Raw genomic sequence first — 14926 nt, 5'->3', positions numbered from 1 at the left:
AAGTCACAGTATTTCTCACCCTGATTGTTTGGTCATCAGAAGATGTCAAAAAGGAGGATCCATCAGGGGAAAACATCACACCATGAACCCAACTTAAATGCCCTCTGCAATCAGCTACCTTTAAACAGGAGTCTATATTCCACAACTATGGAATAAACAGAATACAGGAAATTAAATCATAAGCATTTGGAATATAGCAAGAATGCTGAAAATAGAAGAATGACCTAGCAATACTACTTGCACAAATACAGCCCCAAAGCATACTATAAACAATACAAAATCACTTGTGTAGAAAATTATTTATTGTACTATTATGTTTTAATAGCAGAAGACTGTAAAGAACACAAATGACCATGTGGGAGTAGCACAGTAGTTGTATGTATGCTTAGCAAGTATAAGGTCTTACGTCCAATCCCCACTACCCATGTATGTATGTATCATACATAAGGAAAATACCTTGGAAGCCACAAGGGAAACAACTGAATGAGCTACAGTTGATCACACAATACAATAATATACAAAACGAAATAGGGAAAAAAAAACTTATAACTTACCTCTTAGATATACTGTTAACAAAAAGTAAACAGATGAATATATACCCTACACCTTTGATAGAAGTTGGAAATGAAAATATGTCAATATAGAGAGATGGATATATATGCATAGATATTTGCTTATATATGCAAAATGAAATACTGTTACCCATGAAGTAGGAAAAATGAGTGGGTAAGAAGGGATAAGGATAACTGAGTTTCCTCTGACTAGAATTTATTATAAAACTTTGATTTGGGATCATGAAAATGATTTATCTATTTTTTAAAAACCTAAAAAATAATGAGATAAACATAAGCAGCTTCCACATATAAACTATTTTTCACTACTTCTATCATCTAACTTTCATTTGAACTGACTGCAAAATCCTACAATAAATGAATGCACTAATGGTAGCATGTACACACTTCTCTTGTTATTTGTGCTCATTACAAATTGCCGATGTCTCCCACCAGTCTGGCTGTATTTTGTCCTGAGTTCTGCTCTACATTACTTAAATATATTCCAGTCTAATGAAGTATCATGTGTGCCTGGCCTCTTCTCATTACACTTTGAATTACAGACCTACTTTATGATTTCAGAACAAACTCAGACAAAACAAGTACTTCATCACATGTCCAATAGTTTTCATTCAGTGAATGCTATGGTTACAAAATAATCATATGAAATTTCCTCTGCTGTATCTCTAGAGTCCATGCTGGGATATATGGTGCTAAAGGCCAGAAATGAAAATTATTACACAACTGAAAAATCTCCTTTGAGAATTCTTCTCTATTCCATCCTTGTTTTCTGAGCCTCCAAAGCCAAGTACCTACATTTCAAGAAGGAAGACAGTTCATAGAGCTAAGGATAATAGAGGGTAAGAACCTTAAAAGGGATCAGAAAAACTGTCAAAATTCTGACAAAACCCAGAGGGGAAACACCAATCACATCTTCCTTGAGTATCTACAGGTAAATTCAAGGTGCCCTAGCAGAGCTAAAGCTTCTGATTCAAGGTTTCTGCCCAAGAGAACACTGCCCCCCACACCCTACTTCTTCACACTGTATTGAGGGGACTGGTGTTCTTTAACTCACTTGCCTCTGCTTACAACAGAAAGGTTCTCGGCATGGAAAGCCTTCAGCCTACTTGTACTTCTGTCCCTAAGAATGAGGAGGAAGAGCCTACAGAGTTTATTACCAACTCTCAATCTGTTACTTCCACACTGAACAGCTACTCAAGGGAAGGTTGGCAAATGCTCTTAAAAACTGTTGGAATAGCACGTAACAATGAAGAAGTGCTTGCAACAGCAAGTAGTCTTCTCCTGAAGGGAAGCCAGTGAACCAAGTCAGTTATCTGCTCTGCAGATAAAGAACCAGACCCCTTTCCTCAGAAGGTCAATCTCAATCAGCCTCAAGCTACCTGCTGCTCAGATGGCCCTGAGGAACCAAGTGTGGGGAAATGTATCTATCTTTGAAGGAAAGATACAATCCATTGCCTTCTGTAAAGTTTAAATACCAACTCCTTAGGTAGATTTATTTCAGGGCTAGTTAGATATAAACACTAAATATAAAGTTGATTAGATAAGCACAAAGTTATAAACCAGAAATAAACTGGAGCCATTTAATTTTCTAGTGCTTGGTAATGACAGTATGATGTTAACCAATTTGAAATCTAACTTCCATCTTGAATCTGAACTCAACACTTAACTTTTTATTTTTTCTTGTGCCAGTCCTGGAACTTGAACTCAGGGCCTGAACTTTTTTGCCCAAGAACACCACTTGAATCACAGTTCCACTTTTGGCTTTTTTGCTTGGTTAATTGGAGATACGAGTCTCACAGACTTTCCTGCAGGTCTAGCTTTGAATCTTGATCCTCAGATCTCAGCCTCTAAGTGCCTAGGATTACAGAGGTGAACCAGCTCATCATTTCTTTTCTTTTCGTTTCTTTTTTTTTTTTAACTGTTATTAAAAAGTGTTGTACAGAGGGGTTCCAGTTACATAAGTCATGTAATGAGTACATTTCATTTTGAACAGTGCCCATACCTATACTGTTCAAGAGATGCTATATTTTAGCTTAGGAAACCTGTGGTCATCGCACTGTTTTCCCAGCCCATGAACACTCTAGACATGCTTGGATGAATGGCACTTTCATTTTCTGTCATACTGCTAAATCAAGTCTTCAATCACTGCTAAGATAATAAATATGGCTACACAGTTTAGTATCACAAGGCTACAGGTCATTAATATATGAAGAAAATACTGTATAATTTCTCAAGCAAGCATCTTATTCCCTATTATCCTTGGATATCTGGAGACCAAAACTTACTGAAGAAATTCAACATACTCACCTCCACACAGTACTGGGACAGGGCCACCACCGCTAAATGGTTCTGAGGAGAGAAGTCACAGTACTGAATGGTGCTGTGATGGCCTGTATGGATTTTTGCCGATATACAGCTGGTATGCATGTCGAAAACCTGTCAACATAAATAGAGATATGTATAAAGGTAAAATATTTTAACACATAAGCCAAAGCCGATAAAAAGAAAATACTGAAAGCTGTGCACCCGTGGCTCATACCTATAACCTTAGCTACCCAGGAGGCTGACATTTGATGATCGAGGTTTGAAGCCAGAACAGACAGGAAAGTTTATGGGATTCTTAGCTCCAATTAACCACCAAAAAGCCAGAAGTAGAGCTGTGGCTCAAGTAATAAAGTGCTAGCCTTGAGCAGAAAAGCCTAGGGACAGCATCCAGGCCCTGAGTTCAAGCTCCACTACTGACTCACAGACACACAAAAAATAACAGTATTAGGAAAACTGAAAGCACACATTGACTGGCATAAGCATTTTTAATTTATCTGAGTCTATGCCATTCCTTGAGGGAAGAGTCTGTCCCCAATAGTAAACAAAATAGAATTATTAAATACTAGAAGGAGGAGATGAAAATAGTGATTGATTAAGATGCTTTATACACATAAATTGACATATTTAAATGAAAACCAGGAAGCTGGAACATGTTTGGTGGGAGAAGGGGGAAGTTCAAAGAGAGGGTAGACAGATGAATAGAGAGAGGGCGGGTGAAGAACGCTCATCCTCTCAATTTACCTGGTTTCATTTTCACACACATATTCAATGTACATATGTGACAATGCAACAAGGTACACTGAAGAGATGAGTGGGGCTGGGAGAGATGGGGAAGAATGATGAAAAGGGTCCCATTGACCAAGATGCACTGTACTCACATGCTAATCAAACCCTTTCATATAATAATTACTTAAGGATAATAAAATAATTAATAAATTGAAATGTTAAGTTGAAGCCCTTTTGTACAACTATTTATAAAGAAAACCATTTTTAAAGGATCAGCTAGAAGCAAATTGAATCTAAATTTATTTTTTTAATGCCTCAAATCAAACATAAAATGTAAGTCCTACAAAACTACCATCATTAGCCAGGCATCAGTGGCTTGTGCCTGTAATCCTAGTTACTCAGGAGGCTGAGATCTGAGGATCATGGTTCAAAGCCAGCCTGGGCAGGGAAGTCCATGAGACTCTTATCTTCAATTAACCACCAGAAAACTGGAAGTGGCGCTTGTGGCTGAAGTGGTGGAGTACTCGCCTTGAGCTGAAGAGCTGAGGGACAGTTCCCAGGCCTAGAGTTCAAGCCCCATGACCAACAACAACAACAAAAAAACTACCATCATTACTCATAAATGGTAGTATATTATTGATAATCATAAATAAGATATAGTTCCATATACTTCTATAATATGACTTATTTGACACTTTTTTTTTTCTAGTCATGGGTCTGAACTCAGCCTGGGCACATCCCTGAGCTCTTTAGCTCAAGGCTAGCACTCTACCACTTGAGCCACAGTACCACTTCTGGCTTTTTCTGTTTATGTGGTACTGAGGAATCGAACCCAGGGCCTCATGCATGCAAGGCAAGCACTTTACCACTGAGCCAACTTCCCAGCCCCTGACACATATTTTATACAAAGGAAAACTCATCACAAATTTTCTCTCAAGCTGGCCTAGAGAGAAATAAAATCTTTGTGAATAAATGAATGGACTAGACAAATTAATATACAGAGCAGTTCTACCAAATGCTTGTTTATTCAAAAGAGAAAATGAACCTTCATAAATGAAGATGATCAAAATAATATAGAGAAAAGCTTGCTAAAATTAAATTAACTCAATCATTTCTATTTCTTTGCAGGAGCACCAAATTATTCCATTATGATTAATCATTTTCTCAATTTTGAGCCAATAAAAACCTAACTTTTTTTTAAGTAATATACCTTCTTCAATATTTGGAAGGTTTTAATATGTTCTGCAGTTTTTTTTTTCCCAAATGACAAAATGATGTGGGAGGGCTCGGACGGTGGTAGAGTGTTTGCCTTCCATACATGAGGCCCTGGGTTCGATTCCTCAGCACCACATAAGCAGAAAAAGTTGGAGGTGGCACTGTGGCTCAAGTGGTAGAGCGCTAGCCTTGAGCTGAAGAGTTGAAGGACAGAGCCCAGGCCTAGAGTTCAGGTCCCACGACCAACAAGACAAAACAAAACAAAACAAAATAGTGAAGTATGTATGTGCATACAGTATATTGATACAGTCTAGCTGTTTAGCACTGGGCAAAATCCTCAAGAAGAAAATAAAGACTCCAAGTGGGAGCTACGAAGAGACAAAGTGGATGGTAAAGGAGCACAGCAGTGGAGGAAACAACAAAGATCAGGAAATCATATTGGATGTTTGCTGGTGCAGGTATTCTTATAAAGCAGGTGCTAAGAGGGAATGAAAAAAATATGGCAAATGTGGAATATGAAGTTATCTCCATCCTGAAGTAGCAAAAGAGAAAAGATGTAACAATAGGAAAAAACAAGCAATACTAAAGTGGGGAGCGAAACAAAAGTGAAGAAGGAAAAACCAGAGTAAGAAACTAGGATCTACATGAAATTATGATTATTGTGGGGCAGTTTTATTCCAGCATGCGAAATAGGGAGCTAGCTTATAGGTTTTTAAAATAATGAGGCATTTCCTACATATATAAATGTATATCATTTATGTTTTACAAATACATATAAAAGTTATATCTCTTTTTCACTAGAACAGATTTTTTTTTAATCTTTAAAAAAAAAAAAAAAACATTTCTTGCTGGGTGCTGGTAGTTCAGCCTGTAATCCTAGCTATTCAGGAGGCTGAGATCTGAAGATTGCAGTTCAAAGCCAGCCCAAACAGGAAAGTCCCTGAAACTCCAATTAACCACCAGAAAACCAGAAGTGGTGTTGTAGCTCAACTGGTAGAGTATGCTAGCCTTGAGCTGAAGAGCTGAGGGACAGCCGTTCAGGTCCAGAGTTCAAACCCCATGACCGAAGGAAAAAAATTAAAAACTTTCCTTAGCCAGATTCAGTGTTCACACCTATAATCCTATTATCTACTCAGGAGGCTGAGATCTGAGGATCACCATTCAAAGCCAGCCCAAGCAGGAAAGTCTGTGAGACTCTTATCTCCAATTAACCACCAAAAACCCAGAAGAGGAGCTGTGGCTCAAGTGACAGAATGCTAGCCTTGAGCAAAAAAGCTCAGGGACAGCACCCAGGCCTTGAGTTCAAGCTACCAAGACCAAAAAAAGAAAAAATAAAATTCTTTCCCTCAAAAGCACAGGCACTGAGTAAAAATCCCAAAACTGTAAGGAATGAGGGAAACAAGCAACCTAGCAAGCAACCCAGCAAGCTTTTCCTCAACATCACTGATCATTAGAAAACAATTAAACCACAATGAAATACCACTTCCTACAGAGGATGGATATAATTTTGAAAATGGAAAATAACAAGTGTTATCAAAAACACAGTGGAGGGGAACAGCAAAAATAAATTGTTTAAATAGGGATACAGGTGGACTCATTGCAACAATGAGACGTACAAGTCGTTATGTCGAAAACGAACTTTATGGGGGCTGGGAAGGTGGCTCAGTGGTAGAGCGCTTGCCTTGCATGCCTGAGGCCCTGGGTTCGATTCCTCAGCACCACATAAGCAAAAAAGCCGGAAGTGTGCTGTGGCTCAAGTGGTAGAGCACTAGCCTTGAGCTGAAGAGCTGAGGGACAGCGCCCAGGCCCAGAGTTCAGGCCCCACCACGGGACCAAAAAAAAAAGAAAATGAACTTTACAACTTTGGTGGGGGGGGAGGAGGGTTGGGGTGGGAGGATGGGAAATGGGAAGGGGAAACAAAGGAGTAGGCTACAAGGCTTGATGAGAAATGTATACTCATTGTCTTGCCCATTTAATTGTAACCCCTCTGTACAGTATTTTCACAAAAAAAAAAAAAAAACACAGTGAATTTGGCCAGGCACCAGTGACTCATACCTGTAATCCTAACTACTCAGGAGGCTGAGATCTGAGGATCACAGTTCAAAGCCAGCCCAGGCACAAAAGTCTGTGAGACTCTTATCTCCTATAAACCACTAGAAAACGGGAAGTGGTGCTGTGGCTCTAGGGTAGAGCTAGAGCGCTCACCTTGAGCTGAAGAGTTGAGGGATAGAGCCCAAGCCCAGAGTTCGAACCCCACGCCCCGCTCCGACAAAAAAAACCAAACAAACAAACAAAAAAACAGTGGATTTGGAATCCTTATACATTCATTGCTTGTAGGAACATAAAATAGTTCAGGTACTATGGGGAAAGTCTAATAGTTCTTTAAAATGCTAAATACAGAATTACCCCATGACCCATCAGTTCCACTCATAGGTATTAAAAATATTAAAAGCAGGAACTCAAACAGATATTTATATACCAGTGTCCATTGCAGTATTATTTATAATAGCCAAAAGGTAGAAATAAGTCAAGAATCCACACAAAAATGAATTAATAAATAAAATCTGATATATACAAACACATGCCATGATAGGATACTATTCTATCGCAAAGAGAAATGCAGTTCAGATACATGCTACAACATGGATGGACCTTGAAAATTCTATGTGCAATGAAATGAAGACATAAATGGACCACTTGTATGAAATACCCAGTATATGCAAATTCATAAGTTATGTTATAGGTTACCAGGGGCTGAGGTACCAGCTCAAGGCCAGCCAGATAAAAAAATGATGCTGGGTAAGACAAAAAAAATGAAAGGACTAGCTATAATTTTATAATCCTAGCTATAGAAGACTAAGATCTGAGGACTGTGGTTTGAAGCCAACCCAGGCAGGACGGTCTGCGAAACTCTTATCCCCAATTAATCTCCAGAAAAACAGAAGTGGCACTGTGCTGAAATGATAGAGCACTCACCTTGAGTAAAAAAAAAAGCTTAGGGATAGCTCTCAAGCCCTCAGTTCAATCCCCATGACCAACACACACACAGGAAAGAAAGAAAGAAAGGAAGAGAGAGAGAGAGAGAGAGAGAGAGAGAGAGAGAGAGAGAGAGAAAGAGAAAGGGAGGGAGGGAGGAAGGGAAGAAGGGAGGGAGGAAGTGAGGGAGAGAGAAAGAGAGAGAAAAATGGGGGGAGGAAGGAAGGAAGGAAGGAAGGAAGGAAGAAAGAAAGAAAGAAAGAAAGAAAGAAAGAAAGGAAGGAAGGAAGGAAGGAAGGAAGAAAGAAAGAAAGAAAGAAAGGAAGGAAGGAAGGAAGGAAGGAAGGAAGGAAAGAAGGACTGGAGAGGACGCTCCAGTAGTAAAACACTTGTCTAACAAGTATAAAATCCTGAGTTCAATCCCTAGTACAAGGGGGAAAAAAGGAGGAAGATATATTCTTCTTACTCACATTTTTCCCATACCTTTTTCATTCCTTTTTGAAAACATCACAATCTGGCTCAATTGTTAATGAGTATTTATCTCTATTAGAGTCATCATACTATATAAAACCTTAGGGATTTAAAAATACTTTGAAAAATCACTAAAGTAAATGTATTTGAAATCAGTTCCAGAAAGAGTAATGCAATGATGTAAGTCAAGCCCAGAAAGACAAATGATGCATGTTTTCTCTCATATGCAGAAGCTACAGCTAAAATATACCAGGGCATGATAAATTATATTGGACTGTAGGCATTCACACACAGTAAGATATTCTTAGGGGAGAAAGACAAAGGCACGATAACTATGTGATTTTGATCATATAAAATAACATTTATCAAAATGAACTCCAGGAAATTTTCATTTTTTTCTTTGTTGTTATTTTTGTTTTTGTCTTGTTTGTTCATTTAAGGGGGGGGGGCATGGAAATGGAGGGTCAAAGGGTAAACAAATGTAGCAGTGGTATTTACTAGGAAATGAACTATACAACTTACGGGTAGGGATGGGAGAAAAAACTGGGAGTGAGGGAAGGAGTGACATTGTCCAAAAAGAAATGTACTCTTAGCCAGGCACCAGTGGATCACACCTGAAATCCTAGCTACTCAAGAAGCTGAGATATGGAGGATCATGGTTCAAAGCCAGCCCAGGCAGGAAAGTCTATAAAGAAACTTATCTCCAATAAACTACTCAGAAAAAGCCATAAATGCTGCTGTGGCTCAAGTGATACAGCACTAGCCTTCAACACAAGAAGCTCAGAGGCAGCGCCCAGGCTCTGAGTTTAAGCCCCAGATATAGCAAAACAAAACAAAACCAAAAAAAAGTACTCTTTACCTATTTTATGTAACTTATAACCCCCCTTTCATCATCTTTATAATAGGAGTAAATAAATAAAAATAGAATAAAAAATTAAAGAGTGATACAGAAAGTATTCACGGTTTAAATAACTCGAGGAACGCTGACTCAACCTCATCAATTGTACTGCAGGACTACCCAGGTTGTTAAATGTGGCTCTTGCTCTGTACCTTTCATAGAGAAAGCAGAACAAGCTGCTTCCCTGATCTGTGAGACCTGAAAGTCTTTCACGAGCAGGCCTTCCACATCCCCTAGAGTATGCTTGAAGAACTGCATTCTGGGAATCCTGTCCCCCAGATCACACAGCTAGACTTTATAGTGTCAGAAAACAGTGGAAAATGCAAACATTATTAGAAGTTTTCATTTTCTTTATATCAGACTAAATGTGCTGTAAATTCTAATACTTACAAGGATTCTGTTTTTTGCTGCAACCATTATCCTATCACCATCAGCAGACCACGAACAACATTTCACTATGACTTCCATATCTTCTTGAGAATCTTCTGAATTTAGGAAGAATTGTTTCACATTAATGTTTTTCCTCTCATTTGCTGATCTCACATCCCACAGCTTCAAATTAAAAAAAAAAAGAATTTTAAACAAAAATTCTGTTTTACTCTTAACTCAGATCTCCAGAATCTCAATAGATTAACTGTCATACTCTACTTAATGAAGTCTTTTTAACCTATGCAAGATTATATGTCTTTTAAAATAAGTACTTCCGGTTCATTCAGCATCTTCCTAAAAGTAAAAAATTAGAAGTACTACCCAAAATGTAGAAGACAGAATGTAAAATTAGATAAAAAGTTAACAGAGTCTCGTATGGTATGGAGGAGGGTAAGATTAGGTGTTGACAGTAAGTCTGAGTGGGTAAGAAAGAGGAGATGAAGAGTCCACTTGCTGCTGCTGCCCTCTGCTGGGCCATGCACAGTGTGCTCCACAAGAACTATATACACAGCTGGAAAAGTACACAGGCCCCATCCAAGCCACATTATAACCCAGCAGAGCTGCTAGAGAATATAGTCCTTAAAAATGAAAACAGGTACGCTGAAAGGAAGCAAGCTCCTTGTATGCTTGGTGGGGCTAAGTAGTGCTATGAAACTAACTGGTTTTTGAAAATGGGGTACAAAACACTCTAACTTCATTCTAAATAGACCTACTTGAATAATACAAAAAAAAAACAGGTCTTCATAAAGATACACCTGAGGCTGGAGTGTCTCAAAGAGAAAAACCTCTTTATTCTCCCAGAACTCAATGAGTATAATAATGATAATGGCTACCATGGCCAAAGCAAGAGTTATAGGCAAGGAGGAAAGAAGGGGAAAAAAAACAACTTGCTTCTCAAGCTTTAACTCAGTTTCCAAAGCATATCTCCCAGGTAAAATCTGACTTGCCCAATCAGGTACATCATTCATTCATCTATTTATTGGCAGTACTTAACCCAGAGCATCAAGCACATTCTACCACTTGAGCTACATTATCCCTAAACTATTTGAATTCATTTTCTTTGTTTTTCTAGACTGGTCTTAAATTCCAGATCCTCCTATCTCTGCCTTGAAGGTAACATGCACCATCCACCTGGCTTTTAATTCTTTAAATTGAGAGAAATTTTATATGTTCTATGAAACATGGAAGAAAAACTAAACTTTCTCCCTTGCAACAAATGTGGATAAAGTGAATAAAGTAAGAGATCACAGAAAATAAAACAGCCCAAGGTCAGGGCTCATGCCTGTAAGTCTTAGCTACTCAGGAGACTGAGATCTAAGGATCTAGGTTCAAAGCCAGCCCGAAGAGGAAAGCCTGTAAGATTCTTCTTTTTGGTTAGTCATGGAGCTTGAACTCCAGGCCTGAGTGCTGTCTCAGCTTTTGCACTCAAGGTTAGTGCTATACCACTTTGAACCAAAGCACCACTTCCTGTTTCTGGTGGTTAATTGGTTAACTGGAGATAAGAGTCATCATTTTATTGGGGGTTTTTTGTGGGGGAAGTCCTGAGGCTTGAACTCAGGGCCTAGGGCTTGAACTCAAGGCCTGGACACTATCTCTTAGCTTCTTTTGCTCAAGGCTAGCACTCTATCACTTGAACCACAGCACCACTTCCAGCTTTTTCTGTTTATGTGGTACTGAGGAATGAAACCCAGGGCTCCATGGATGTTAAGCAAGCACTCTACCACTGAACCACATTCCCAGTCTGGAGATAAGAGTCTCAAGAACTTTCCTGCTCAAGGTAGCTTCTAGCCATAATCCTCAGATCTGTCTCCTGAGTAGCTAGGATTACAGGCAGGCCCACGAGACTCTTAACTCCAATTAACTACCCCCCAAAAAAGCTAGAAGTAGACCTGTGGCAACAACAACAACAAAAAAGAACCTTCCTTGATACTAACGAGAGAACAAAACATAAATGCCTTATCACCCAGAATTCAATCATATCACCCAGAATATATGAGAAATCATACCTGTTTCCCTATCAGTAGGAAAAATTAAACCACAGTACTTGGATTTAAGACAGGTAAAGAAAGCTAACAATCTAATTTCATTACACCAGCCTACACTGGACTGGACTGTACTTTAGCAACTAGCCAAGCAGTGATAAAATCTCTCATATTAAGTGATAGTATAAACTATGCCAACATTTCATTTTGTGCAGATCATTGTACTGTATCTAGAGTCCCTATGCCCTTGTATACTTTAAATGACAATCTTTACATAAAACTCACATTTTATAAATAATTACCATCAAAGACAGATCCTTATCAATATGATGTCATACAAAATGCTTAGAAAATTACGAGCTATTGGGGCAGAAAATAATTTTACAGTCCTCATCCTCTCAGATGGTAAAAGCTTTAGAAGATTTTGACCTCGAGATGCTATTATCTAAAATTATTTTGTAGGACTTCTGCTTACTATGTGTCATGTGTCAGTGCAAATCAGAGATAGTAGCATCATAGCACTGTGGGAAAGCCAACATACTCTAGGCTCTCAAGGATGTAGAAATGTCTGTCCCTGGGGCTGGGAAGGTGGCTCAGTGGTAGAGCGCTTACCTTGCATGCATGAGGCCCTGGGTTCGATGCCTCAGCACCACATAAGCAAAAAAAAAAGCTGGAAGTGGCGTTGTGGCTCAAGTGGTAGAGTGCTAGCCTTGAGCTGAAGAGCTGAGGGACAGCGCCCAGGCTCAGAGTTCAGGCCCCACGACCGGACCCCCCCCCCCAAAAAAAAAAAGAAATGTCTGTCCCTGCTGCTAGTGACACTCACACTTGAATATAGAAATCAAAACCTGTCCCAAACAAATAAAGACTTTTTAAGGTTTCTCTCTAGGTTTATAGAGATCTTAGTTTAATTTGAAGTGACATAGCAAGAGTTTATCATCTTTAAATATGTTTAATAAAGGCTAAAATATGCATCGTGTGATAGAAAAAGATCCCATAGGGGGAATGTGGCATCCAAGCAGACAGCTTGGAGAACACTTTGTGAAGGAGACAGCCACCTTACTCTATTCCTGCACAGTAGTCTACTTCATGCCACCTTTTCATACAAAGAATCTTAACATCAAAAAGAGAGTGCTAGCCTTGAGCTAAAGAGCTGAGGGACAGCGCCCAGGCCCAGAGTTCAAGCCCCATAATCAACCAAAAAAAAAAAAAAGAGAGAGAGAGAGAGGAGGAATGTCCAAGGCTATAAGCTCTGGAATCAGTATAAAGTACAAAATGGAAAGGAAATTTAACAAAAGAGGAAAACAACATCTGATTATAGCATAAGTTACCTGAGTTCCTTATCTATAGCATCAGGTAAAAAAGTCCTCATCTGCTCTCAAAATATCCTCTATGTGGCTGAGTGCAGCTGTATGCAGCTGTGGTCCCGGCCACTTAGGAGAGTACAGGAGGATCATTTGAATCAAGGAGTTTCAGGCCATCCTGGCCGATAATATAGTAAGACCCTGTCTCCTTAAAAGCAAAGCAAAAAAAAAAACAAAACTCTGTATAGAATTTTGTCATTTTATGGTTCATCTATTCACTTACCCTCTTCTCTCACTTGATTCTGAATAACTTCAAGTTAGGTAGTATACTTTTATTTTTAGCATTGAAAACACAAATACTGGATGGTAGGGGGAAAACAATGGAGGGGGTAACAATGCTCAATAAGAAGTGTACTCATGGGCTGGGAAGTTGGCTCAGTGGTAGAGCGCTCTCCTTGTATGCTTAAGGCCCTGGGTTCGATTCCTCAGCACCACATAAGCAGAAAAAAAGAAAAGCCGGAAGTGGTGCTGTGGCTCAAGTGGTAGAGTGCTAACCTTGAGCTGAAGAACTGAGGGACAGCACCCAGGCCAAGAGTTCAGGCCCCACGACTGGACCCCCCCCCCAAAAAAAGTGTACTCATTACCTTACTCATGTAACTGTAACCCTTTGTATAGTATCTTTACAATAAAAAAATTTAAAAAAAAAAAAAGAAAAGAAAACACAAATACTGGAATAAAGGCATGGCCCAAACAATAGGTACTAGCCATGAGCCTGAAACCTAAGGTAGTATATGAGGTCCTGAGTTCAAGCCCTGGTATCAATGCCAAAACAAATGAACAAACAACAAAAAAGAAAAACACTAAGCAGATGGAAAAACAAAAGTTACTAAATTCAGAGAAAAGTGTTTGAAAAAGGGGGGAAAGTTACTATATTGCTATATTGATTAGTTACAGTGATAATAAAAAAATTGTTCCATGATTTTTGTTATCAAAATCACAAAACAGCTCGGTATCAGGAGCTATAATCCTATTTCAGTACTATATAATCTATAAACTATATATATAGTTTGATGCAACATTCCCCCTATGGGATCTTTTTCTATCACAAGATGCATATTTTAGCCTTTATTAAACATATTTAAAGATGATAAACTCTTGCTATGTCACTTCAAATTAAACTAAGATCTCTATAAACCTAGAGAGAAACCTTAAAAAGTCTTCATTTGTTTGGGACAGGTCTTGATTTCTATAGTCAAGTGTAAATGTTACTAGCACTATAATATATAATTATATAATATTATAGTTATAGTTTATATATATATATTTATATACTATATAATTATAGTGCCTATAATCCTAGCTACTCAAGTCTGTCTGACTCTTACCTCCAATTAAGTACCAAAAAAAAGCCAGTAGAATTGTGGCTCAAGTGACAGCGCACTAGCCTTGAGTGAAAAAAAAGCTCAGGAAAAGCACTCATGCCCCTGACTGTCTTCACGCCCTAGGACCAGCAGACAGACAGACAGACAGACAGACAGACACACACACACACACACACACACACACACACACACACACACACAATTCATTACCAAATCTTAAGACTTTCTATAAAATCATAACCCATTTTAATGATGTACAAAGGCTTACCTTTAATGTTCCATCAGCTGAACAACTAGCCAAAAGCTCATCATCTGGTGAAAATTTGCAGTGATTGACTGAATTTGTATGGCCAAATAAAGTATTTCGACATTCTTTTTGATTCAAATCCCAAAGCTATTTGAGAAAAATTAAAAGATAAAATAAAAAACCAGTACTGGAGCCAGGCATGATGCCATGTACACGTAGTCCCTACTTCTTGGAAGGATCACTTGAGTTCATGAATTCTCAACTGGTCCAATGGTCATTTCTAAGATTTCCCAAACCTTGGGACTACTAACTAGGCTAAAATCCTATGTGTCTGTGTGTGTGTGTGTGTGTGTGTGTCTCTCTCTCTCTCTCTCTCTCTCTCTCTCTCTGTGTGTGTGTGTG

The 14926-nt window shown here is 38.8% G+C and overlaps 1 protein-coding gene across 2 annotated transcripts in view; it reads right to left on the bottom strand.

Annotated features, from left to right (window-relative positions):
• The window catches only part of Apaf1 (apoptotic peptidase activating factor 1), an 85822-nt gene that overhangs the window by 25822 nt on the left and 45074 nt on the right, over positions 1 to 14926 (bottom strand). For both annotated transcript variants that reach the window (XM_069990728.1, XM_069990738.1), the window contains exons 16-19: positions 14546 to 14671; positions 9574 to 9735; positions 2880 to 3008; positions 20 to 145 (exon numbers count right to left, since the gene is read on the bottom strand). In XM_069990728.1, the coding sequence (XP_069846829.1) occupies positions 20 to 145; positions 2880 to 3008; positions 9574 to 9735; positions 14546 to 14671 (543 nt within the window). The remainder of the gene's footprint in view (positions 1 to 19; positions 146 to 2879; positions 3009 to 9573; positions 9736 to 14545; positions 14672 to 14926) is intronic.

This window comes from Dipodomys merriami, unplaced genomic scaffold, assembly GCF_024711535.1.
Source record: "Dipodomys merriami isolate MVZ:Mamm:240054 unplaced genomic scaffold, mDipMer1.0.p SCAF_10, whole genome shotgun sequence".
Classification (NCBI taxonomy): Eukaryota; Metazoa; Chordata; class Mammalia; order Rodentia; family Heteromyidae; genus Dipodomys; species Dipodomys merriami.
This window is presented reverse-complemented; position numbering and strand designations above follow the sequence as displayed.